Here is an 11,546-nt window from a genome sequence, read left to right on the forward strand (position 1 = left end):
TGCTTTGACAAGACATGTGGTTTAGCATGATAAGCTACTGCCTGAGGACTGAAAACTTGCATTGTGAGCAGACAGGAGAGGCATTTCACAAGTTGTTGTGGAGATAAAGACACAACAAACTCCTCTCAAACAAGCCATGCTTTAATTAAACTGGAAAATGAATAAATTTTATTAACCTTAAAGGAAAAGTTCACCAAAAAAAAAAAAAATTCTGTCATCATTTAGCTACTCCCCATTATGCTGTTCCAAACCTGTATGACTTTTAATTATACTACTGCATTGTTGAACGCTTGATTCTGATTGTTTGAATGACATTCCAAGGTGTTAAATTGAATGACTATGAATTACTTCCAGGTTTTTTGACCAGATTACAGTTCTGTATCACTTTGTAATGAATTTTTCAAACTTTTAATGATGGCTTATGTGGTTTTAAGAATGATAATTAACCTGTGAAAGAAAAAAAAAAAGCACTATAGAGACAACATGGGAAAGTCGTGGCCTAATGGTTAGAGAGTCGGACTCGCAATAGAAGGGTTGTGAGTTCGAGTCTCGGGCTGGCAGGAATTGTAGGTGGGGGGAGTGCATGTACAGTGCTCTCTCCACCTTCAATACCACGACTGAGGTGCCCTTGAGCAAGGCACCAAACACCAAATGCTCCCCGGGCGCCACAGCATAAATGGCTGCCCACTGCTCCGGGTCTGTGTTCACTTTGGATGGGTTAAAAGCAGAGCACAAATTCCTAGTATGGGTCACCATACTTGGCTATATGTCACTTTCACTTCTTCACATACATAGAATGTTTGACACTAGCTTTTATTCTTAAAGCAAACCATAATAACTAAACGAAGGTGAACATATGTCCTCTTTTTCCCAGAAATGTCCTGGCCGGGATTTCTAGTCTAAAAAGTCTGAGTTTTGGATTTGTTTTTCTATTGTTCTCATACCTGCTGAAGGCAATGATTGAAAAAGTAGTTGACTAATAATGTGCAGGCATTGGACATAATCAACCAATGGTCAATGCAATGAAAATATGCTAAATATAATGTACAAGGACCACTGAGTGCATGCCAATAGAAAAATAAAGCCATTACTCTGACATTTTGGGCAATTTAGAAATCTTACCTCGGACATGTATACGGGCAAATGTGGACAAATGGTCATCCTAACTAAACCTTACCCAACCCTGTCAATCTAAAAACTAAAAATGCTTAATTTGATCTGGTCCACTTTCTCACAAACTATAAAACATTAAGCCTAATCTGAAAAAGATTTTTTGTTTGTGCTGGTTAAACTACATTAAGGGTGGTTAATAAATGAGACATAGGTGTCTGTATAGAATTATCACATGCAAAAATAGTGCAGCAAGTGAACCCTGAGAACCAACAGAATTTAGCTCTCCTCTTTAGTTCAGGCTCATCCCAGCAGGTTCCTCAGCCTAGTCACTTGTTCCTGCAGATCTGGGACACTTTTTTAGCACAGAAGGCCAGGAAAAACATCTGCCGTGCTGTGGAGCCCAGGTGAAGCATTTTCATGTTGTGCTTTATCTGGCGAAGGATGTGAACATTTGGGCCATGTTCAACTGATGGACAAAATAGACTGAGCAGTCTTTCAGCATGCCTAAGCATGGGAAAAACACTCAAACACTTCAGATGAGTGATATGAGAAATCCAGGCTCATAGGGGAGGCATGAGCATTCACTGCATTGTACATGCTGTGAAACTTTTAAAACAAACTGTAAATTATATTTACGTAGTGGCATTAAATCGAAGCAGTCATCGAAGTCCTAAATTTAGAACTGTGGTCCTAAACAGTCTTCCATTGTGAAGACAAATTAAATCACCCATCAACCCATGAAAAAATTGCTCTGAATGTTTCTTGATGACCTCAAACCAATAAAAGAATTCAAGGAAAGCCTGAAAAGCTTCTCAATGCATATCACATGGTGAACACAAACAAGAAAACGCCTCAGAGAAGAGAAGACAACAAGGCTGCAGTCATGCTGCAGACTGAACTTAGGCTTACTTCATGACCTCCACTCAAACAACCTTTAAACATGCCAATACTCAATTCTGTTTCTCAAAAGTATACGTTACGGCAAATGTTAGACTTACATCCAAACCAATAAGATTACAATAATAAGCCACTTTTCTGTCTGGACCTGGATTACCATGATGCTTTACTGCTTGTCACTTTACATCTGCTTAACATACGTCGCTTGAAAATTAATTCAAAAGTTCTAAAAAAAAAAAAAAAGATCAGTGATGTTCTGATCTTCAGAATATAGTAGCACCAGTAGGTTTTATTTAAACTGAGATTAAGTTCACTTAGCAACTACTAGTTTGTCTGTACTTCAGTCGCACAATTTGTTATTATTGCAAGATTTATATGGTAGTTCATATGCTCTCCAAAAAGTAATGTGAAGTTGAATAGGAAAAGAATATAGATATGAATGACATTTATTATTATTGTTCCAGTAAGCTGCCTACAATTTTGTAATAAGAAATAATGTTGTAAAGCAATACATTTAATTTTTAAATAAATAAAAATTCCAAATTGAAATTATGCTAAAATCATAAAATAATTAGTCAATTAATTTCAAATTTAAATTATAGTGGTATGGAAAAAAAGCATAACAAATCATAAAATACTAATATGTGTCCCTGGACCACAAAACCAGTCTTAAGTTTCTGGGGTATTTTTTTAGCAATAGCCAAAAAACATTGTATGGGTCAAAATTATTGATTTTCCTTTATGCCAAAAATCATTAGAATATTAAGTAAAGATCATGTTCCATGAAAATATTTTGTAAATTTCCTACTGTAAATATATCAAAACTTAATTTTTGATTAGTAATATGCATTGCTAAGAATTAATTTGGACAATTTTAAAGGTGATTTTTCTCAATACTTTTGCACCCTCAGATTCCAGATTTTCAAATAGTTGTATCTCTGTCAAAATATTGTCTGATCCTAAAAAAACATACATCAATGCAAAGCTTATTTATTCAGCTCAATTAAAAAAAATATCCTTAAGACTGGTTTTGTGGTCCAGGGTCACATATAGCAATTCAGAAATTTCAATATTTATTTCCTTTATTATTATTTGTGTGTTAAAACGCTGGCATGCATAAATGACAGGGTGAGGAACACAGGAAAGTTCATTGTTAAAATCGGTTTCATGTCAAAGGGCTGCCAAGATCCAATTTATTCACATAAAGTTCACTCTAAAAATATAAACAAGTGTAAATGTCAACATAATTTTTTCTGTCATTTAAAACATGATCTGGTTGATGTAATCCAATCGGTCTTCCAGTTTATTCCAGCTATTATTACTGGCTGAAGGCTTCAGTAAATATTTAGTTTATGTGTAGGTTTATGTTTCACCCAAGTTTAATGGTGCAATGCTTAAATATTTAGTAGTGCAAGTAAGATGGTGCTGGAGCTGGTGCAACCAGCCCCTGGTCTACATTATCATTTATTTATAGGACATGATGGGCCGAAAAGGAACCAGGATTAACACTTGTCTGGTTCGGTTTGAGATACTGAAGTACAATATCCTGGTGTTAAAAAAGAAAGGCTAATATCCCAGTGTCCCTCCACACTGTACAATAATAGCACTCAATGTCAGTGACCAAAGCTACCTGGATGACTGACAGCTCCGGATGAAACACTTCATTTATGAAGTTCCATGAAGCTTAGTAGAACGAGCCAGGAAAAACAAAAGGCACTTCTATTCAGATGACTCTCTTTGTTTGCACTTTCTGAGTGAGGTGAGTGTTAAAATCTGAAAAAAAAATCAAACCCCATTAAACATTTAGCAGGAAAATTTACGATCAGGTCTATCTTCCCAGACAAGAGAGGTGGAGAATGGAGACATAGTGATCCTAAAACACAAATGGAAAGGAAGATATATAGAGACAGGGGGAGGTACTGACTACAGCCTGGACTTTCTCATTTTCCCCCGTATATTGAAAAATATAAGGGCAATGAAAAAAAAAAATGGATGACCTATGATTAATCCTTGCCACTATGTCCCAGTCACCATAAATTACAACATCTAATGCTGCTGTCTGATGAACGAAAAAGGTCATAATTCGTTCCTAATTTACTTGAAAGCATGTGTACACAGTGGTGACCCTGTCATAAGACACATGTTTATGGGTTGACTCCAGTGATCTGGCATAAATACTGGATTCTGTACGTGTAAGAGAATAACCTTTCACAAAAGCGCACCAATGTTGGCAAAACATAAAAACAAATGGCTTAATGAAACCATAGTGGTACAGTATAATAAAATAAAAATTATATAAACCAAAACCATAAAAATGGTCCTAGAGACATTCTCTAAGGTATAAGAGGCTTCCCTTTCCCTTCCCACACCTAATTTCCCTGCAAGGTTTTCCATTAAAAATGTTTTGTTACATTTCAGCTCAAATTTAGGGGCTCTCAGGCCACTCACTGTGCGGCTGGCATCAAACCACAGATGCTTACATTGAAAATAAAAGGATGGCTGAAGCAGGAATGTGCTCTGCTTTTGCTCCAGATGGCCTCTAAAATGATTCCAATGCCCGTGTAAACAGGGAAACAGGGCCTCTTTCTGTAAACACTGGGTTTTCTTTTTTCCACACTCTTTCTCTCGCTCTCTTTAATATATAGAGAGAGATTTAAATAAATTAATATTGTAATATTAATACATATATCATAACGTCAGTCTATTTGAGTAATATGAAAAATAATCCCACCCCCAAACTCAGAACTTGGTTTAACAAGAGAGCCTGAGTTCAAACAAATATATAAGGTTTTTTAATTGTGTCCTAATGTTTACACTTTTAAAGGATTTCCATACGATTATTTCTGCATATTAAGCTTTGAAAGTATCTCAGGTATCTGCCACTGAAAAATTAGAATAGAAAATGTAACAGGCATTCTCAGTTCATCAGGGATGTGCCAGTATCAAATTTACCTGTTGCGATTAATTGCTATTGCTTTTATCACGGTATACGATATTATCACGGCATTGATATTTGGTCATAATACAGAATAACAGGTTAAATAACTTTTTTTTAACATTTAAATACAATAAAACAATACAGAAAAATAGATAAAGTTAAAAATTTTACACAGATTAAAGTGCAAAAGAACTATAAAGACCAATAGGTATCACTTTACAATAAGACCTTATTAGTTAACCCTTAACATTCAAAATGAGCAATAGCTACATTTGCTACAGAAGTAATTAATCTATGTTAAAAAATACAAGTCTTAGTTCATGTTAGCTCATTAAATAACACAGTTGCAAATTGAGAATTTAACAACATGTTATCAAATATTGAAATATCTAAGATTAATGAATGTTTAGAAGAATTTTTTATTGGTAGTTTAAGTTAACTAATGAATTAACTAATGTTAACTAATGAAGTCCTCACGTAAAGTGTGAATTAACAATAAAGAATCAAAACACTTTCAAACAATATCTAGGGTATGTTATGGTCCAGATTAAAATGAAAAAAAAAATTGAAAATAAATAGCCTTTTAAGTCTAAATATTTAAAGGTCCCCTTCTTCGTGATCCCATGTTTTAAGCTTTAGTTAATGTGTAATGTTGTTGTTAGAGTATAAATAATATCTGTAAAATTCTAAAGATCAAAGTTCAATGCCAAGCGAGATATTTTATTTAACAGAATTCGCCTACAAAAAATGACGTCAATAAAACAGTTTTTTGACTAACCTCCGCCCACATGAATTCACAAAAAGGAGGCGTGGTCTTGTTATGCTCCGAAGGAGAAAAAGGAAGAGCTGCCTTCGCGTTTGCCATGTCGTTGAAACGCTGTTATTTTCATCTTGGAGTCCGTTAAGCTTTGTTAACTATATGTTAGGGCTGTGCAAAAAACCAAATGTGATTTCCATGCACATCTCGTTAGTAAAAACGCTCCTGTGATTATAAGTACATCTCCAGCACATGCTCCTGCACACTTGCTTCTGAAAAAATAGTCCAATCGCGTTACCAGGAGGTCAGCCTGCTCTAAGCTGGTGTCGAATCACAACACAGGAACCGCTGGCCCAATCAGTAACGTATTTCTGAAGGAGGGACTTTATAGAACAAGGAAGTCATCAGCCCGTTTTTGTGACAGTGAAAACAGCGGTATACAGGTAGGTGAATTGTGTGAAAAATATAGTGTTTTTTTACACGCGAAACATGAACACATGTTATATTGCACACAGTTAACACAATCAAAGCTTTAAAAAAGCACGAAAAACAGGACCTTTAAGTATTTGTGATGAACACCATAGCGAATACACAAATCTGAATGGCTATTTAAAATTATTTAAATATGTTTTAGAAAGTAGTGCAGCCGCTTTATTTATGGGGTTCTAGGGAAATGGCTGCATTTTCTGCAGTTTAGCACCATCTGCTGTCTGAGAGTGAATGTGCTTTCATTCAGCTCTTCTCTCTCGTGTTCTCCCATGTGCTTCTCATGCCTGCTTTTTTACATCAGATCGCACAGAGTCTTTCAAGCAGCATACAGCGGTGTTGTGCATTTTTACCAGTTGATGGGAAAAGTATTCGTAAAATGCCAAATTTGGAATAATTTGTAATCTATAATTATTCACTGTATTTAGAAGTGTCCACGATAACAATATCATGCATATTACTGTGATATATTGCATTACTGAATACCGGCATATATCTATTATACAATGCTGTATATATATATATATATATATATATATATATATATATATATATATATATATATATACATATTCCTTATGGCTTCACTAGCTTCTTGCATATAAGCCGTTGAGAAAAAAAAAACATATCCTTCAAATATAGACATCTGGAACCAAGACCGACTTTAATGTATGAGAAAGATCACTCGGATAAAATTGGATGCATTATCACTGTACACTAGTAAAATGTACACCTGATGTTTGACGCAATGTTCCAAGACAAAACACTCTGTCAAAATACAGCAGACATTCAAGACACAATCTTGGAGGCAGCATAGACCCTACACACAAAAAAAGTAAATTTGTCATTCCTGAAAAACAAGGGAAAGGAAGGAGGAATCTCACTGGAGACAGGGGATGTAGACACAATATTGAGTGTCTAGGATATGTGTAAAATGTGGGTAATAGGAATGTGTGCTGCAGGTACTTCCACATATAAAGTGACTGGTTCTTATATAACCTGCTGGCAGAAACACATAGGATGAGGAGAAACTGATCCAGGTCTTCCACTAGTTTATCATACTCCCTGTAGCATCAACATTTCTCACCTTTTGCCCTTTGCCATTCTGTACTCCTCTCTTGGTTTTCCATAATTGTATTTCAAGTTTTTTTCCTGTGTACTTTCTGTCCGATGCATTAACTGAAAGATTTCTGTCATGTCTTGCATTTCTTTTCCTTACAAGCCCCAAGTTGGTGCTATGGGTTTTGAGTGCAATAACTTGCAGATTAGATTTGCTTGTAACTTGAGGATATTTTGACATACTGAGTATTTGCTAATCTATGCTATCCTTAACAATCCAGCACCCCCCACTCGAAATCTACACCTATGATAACAATACACACCCTCCTTCCAAACGCCCCCATCCCTCCGCTTCAGATCTCACCGAGAATGTTTCTTCCATCACAGGTGGCCACTGAAGCTGTCTGTCTGGTTGTTTATGAAGGATACCATAAAATGATGTCAAAAAGACTAAATATTAACAATTTCTCTCACTTATATTTAGCACACATTGGTGTCCAGAGGGATCTTCTAGACACCATTTTATACCAAGGGGACTATGGAGCAAGACATGGATGAATGTCTTGCTAAAAGGTGCATAGCGAGGTTTTGAAGCCAAAGGGCATAAATGTAATCCCTCAGTATGTGATCAGTAAATGTTGTTGGCCAGGATTATTAACTCCTAGATGAACCCTAAATATGACTGAAGCTGCAGCTTTTGTGTTAGCAGCCTAAACTCTCCGCAATAAGTCAAACTGAATCCCCTTTTCTATACCGTTGAGTTTAAAGACTGCTTAACTATTTTTGTTGACATACCTAAGATAACTGATTTCATGTGAAACATTCAGTCTTTGGCAAAACAGTGGAAAACTAAAGCAAAAGGGTGATTAAAGGACTTCCCTTCTTCAAGCAAGATTTTAAAGTGAAGTTCAGGTAAGGTGCAGTGTAGAAGAAAAACCTGAGAGAACATGCACGATTCAAAAGAGTTGTCATAACTCACGTTTAGTGCAGCGCTGAGATCCTTGGGTTTTGCTCCAACCAACACAGCACTGCCCCCCACAGACGTTCACTCTGCAATGACATCAAGAGTCACACTCACACACAAACTGAATGGACCTACTAACCTTACTGTAACCCCACCGGTCAATCTCCTCGCCCACCCAGAGCAGTTTCTGACGCAAGTCTGCTCTAACTGAAGTGACACGAGGGCCCGGGGCCAAAGCTGGTTGAGGCTCCAATATAATCAGTCCTCTTATTCCCACTGTGCAATTTCATACTGTACTTCAGAGCAAAGTGAGAGGAACTGATCCAAATTGCAGAAAATATAAAGAAATACAGGGCTGGGATACACTTAATACTCTTCCTGATTGTAGGGAATGTGGAAAAATCTTTGTGAATGGCCAGCTGAAACTTTTTGAGGGGCATCAGGTTCATTGCTAGGGAAGCCAGTAGCCTACATTGAAACTGGCTCACATGGCTTCTTAAAACAACAGGTTACATTGTTTTAGAATGTTGTGATCACTGTAGAACTATTGCTCCTTAATGACACCTGGCTGCTAACATCATTGGAAATCTAATGCAAGATTCAGACCTCTAAGAAACAACACTGTCACATTCTCGATAGTTTCTATTTAACAGTATTATGTTAAAATTTCAGTTCTGCATTGAGAATACTTTTTACTTGAGAATACTTTTTAGAAATGGTCATATAATTTTTTCCTTCTTGTGGCTCATTTTTATATTTCTTTGTATCGAACTGTAAACTACACACAGCCCAATAATCGGTTTGACTTACCGATCATTGACTAGCCTATACATAATCAGTGTTTTTACTGTTGTTGTCCGACTCCAATGCCTACTAATCGGTAACGTATTGGTCATAATTATAATAAAGTAAATAAATAAATAAATAAATAACTATAAACGCTGTTGGTCGACAGTTTACGTAAAGTGTTATATACATTAATATATTTGGCTCTGATCTTACCCTGACATTTTCATATGATGGCTGGATGTGTGTCTGCCAGGCTGCGCGTCCTGACGTATCGGAATGCTCGGGTTTGTGTTCGGGTTCGAATGGTGACCCATTCTGCGCGTCCGGACCTGGCCGCCGAAGCTGGCTTTGAGCTCCACATTGTAGGAGTGCGGCTGTCCCGACGCTCCCGAGAGCGATGAAATGGAGCTCACGTGAACCCCGTCCGTACCGCTCGGTCCCGGCTGTAGCACGTACAGTCTCCTGAAGCCGCTCTTATCCGCCGAGAGCAAATCCGGAGAAATCAATAACATTAAAGAAACAATGATGTCCCACATGAGCACAGCCATATCCAATGGAAGTGAAAGTGTTGGTAAAGTTTGAAAGAACCACTCTGTACTATATTTACACGCTAGAACCTTAGATAGAAAGACACAAAAATAAAACTATAGAAGTGCAGCTCTGTCGCTTGTAAACCCTCGCGCGCTGTCATCTATTCGCCATAAGAAAACACTTCGGGGCAAACATAACTTAAAAGGGGGAAATGCTTGGAGTGAAAGAGAGTTTTAAAGTATGAAACGGAAATCGGGGAAAACGGGAGTTAATGCGGCGAGAGAGCTCGCGTGCGCGATGAGAACTCGAGTTCGAAAGTTCGAAAACTCTTAGAAGTTTGAGCGCGTGTGTGTGTAAGGGCAGTAGTTTGTGTTCGAGCTCCATATAGCCAATCTCCTGCATTCATGACGTCAGGGATGGAGTTCTTATTGGTACACAAGTCAAGCCTGTCACAGAGTGCAGGCAACAGTTCCACACTTCTTTTTTTTTTTTTTAAATCAGATATTCCAGTGCATGGTTCTTAAGATATTACACTGGGCATCAACTGGGGACTGAACCTCAATATTGCTTATACAAAAGTAACCAGAAATTAAATTAGAATCAAACACCACTGCTGGAATTAAAGCTGAAGCTTGTGTAAACAGAACACTATAATTATGCACATAATTCGAGCAACCACAGTAAATGCTTTATCCACCACACAAAGTGTGCATATGTGGAAGAGAAGACGACACCACTTTGGGGGGCCTCAGAAATTGGTTGAAATCTAATGTAAATTTCATACATTTGGTTCAGAACTTACCCTGACACCTTCACATGGTTGCCGCTTTACATGAAAAGGACATATTGAGGTCAGAATCACTTAATGGATGTTTTGAGTAGTTTATGTAATTGAGAAAGATGGTTTGGTGTCCCAGAAGTAGCCAACATTTTACATCTGAAGCAGCCATAAAAGCAAGAGCTATAAAATGTCAGTAAAAACACATGGCATTGGTAAGTATAATATAAACAAGTTTGAATATATTTGTCCATGTAATGCAGACATCCTAATCTGTATAATTCCTTACTCAGATTATTGGCAATAATTGGACTATTAATGTGCATTATATAATTTTTTATGTGACGAATACAAATCTTGAATCTTGAATCTCATTGGAAATATAGCCATTGAAACTGATTATTGCGGTTTTTAAGGATAAACTGGCTATATCGTCATGTCTAATCTGGATTACTGGAAGAATTTGCCCTTAAATGCAATGCATTGCATTACTCACCAAACTGACTAACCAGCTTCACTCTTAAAAATAAAATGTTTCTTTATTGGCAGATTATTCATGAAGAACCTTTAACCCCTTTGCTGTCAAAAATCATCCACATCCATGGAAACTTCCCATTGCACGAAATGTTCCTTACAGTGTGTAAAAAAAAAAAAAAAAAAACACAAAAGGTCAGTATTTTGTAAAATGTTTATCACACTAAGAAAAATTTTACTTTTAAGATTTGGTCACTTGTCAATTACATAAACTACTAAAAACATCCATTAAGTGATTCTGACCTCAATATGTCCTTGTCATGTAACCATGTGAAGATGTCAGGGTAAGTTCTGAACCAAATGTATGAAATTTACATTCGATTTCAACCAATTTCAGATGCTTGTTATCTGGATTACCAGAATGTCTTTATGGCATTACTGAAAGGTGACTCAGAATCTGCTTAGATCAAGATCATTTTAGGTCTAGACTGAGCTCAGCCCACTCTATATGCGTGGGTGAGACAGCCAGAGAGACAGATAGACAGACATGGAATACCATTCCTCTTAAGCTTTGGAGTATTTGGAAGGAGATTTCAGACTGATTTATTGATTGCATGAGATCATCCTTGAGATGAACCGAATGTCTTGAAAGAAATCGTTCTGTTTCAACAGGTGATAAACGGTCAATTCTTATAAATGTACATGCACAGTCAATCTCTTTTCTGAAGAATATTGCCACATTACAGTTTTTTTTCATCAA

At 36.8% G+C, this 11,546-nt stretch overlaps 1 protein-coding gene across 5 annotated transcripts in view; it reads right to left on the reverse strand.

The window, feature by feature from the left end:
• Positions 1 to 9,884, reverse strand: part of LOC127933426 (latent-transforming growth factor beta-binding protein 1) — a 72,845-nt gene extending 62,961 nt beyond the window's left edge. For 3 of the 5 annotated variants that reach the window (XM_052530429.1, XM_052530430.1, XM_052530428.1), the window contains exons 1-2: positions 9,217 to 9,884; positions 8,230 to 8,300 (exon numbers count right to left, since the gene is read on the reverse strand). In XM_052530429.1, coding sequence (XP_052386389.1) covers positions 8,230 to 8,300; positions 9,217 to 9,551 — 406 coding nt within the window. In that variant the 5' untranslated portion in view covers positions 9,552 to 9,884. The remainder of the gene's footprint in view (positions 1 to 8,229; positions 8,301 to 9,216) is intronic. The other 2 variants (XM_052530431.1, XM_052530432.1) reach the window with 2 other exon arrangements.
• Between the last annotated feature and the right edge of the window lie 1,662 nt (positions 9,885 to 11,546).

Source organism: Carassius gibelio, chromosome A17 (assembly GCF_023724105.1).
Source record: "Carassius gibelio isolate Cgi1373 ecotype wild population from Czech Republic chromosome A17, carGib1.2-hapl.c, whole genome shotgun sequence".
NCBI lineage: Eukaryota > Metazoa > Chordata > Actinopteri > Cypriniformes > Cyprinidae > Carassius > Carassius gibelio.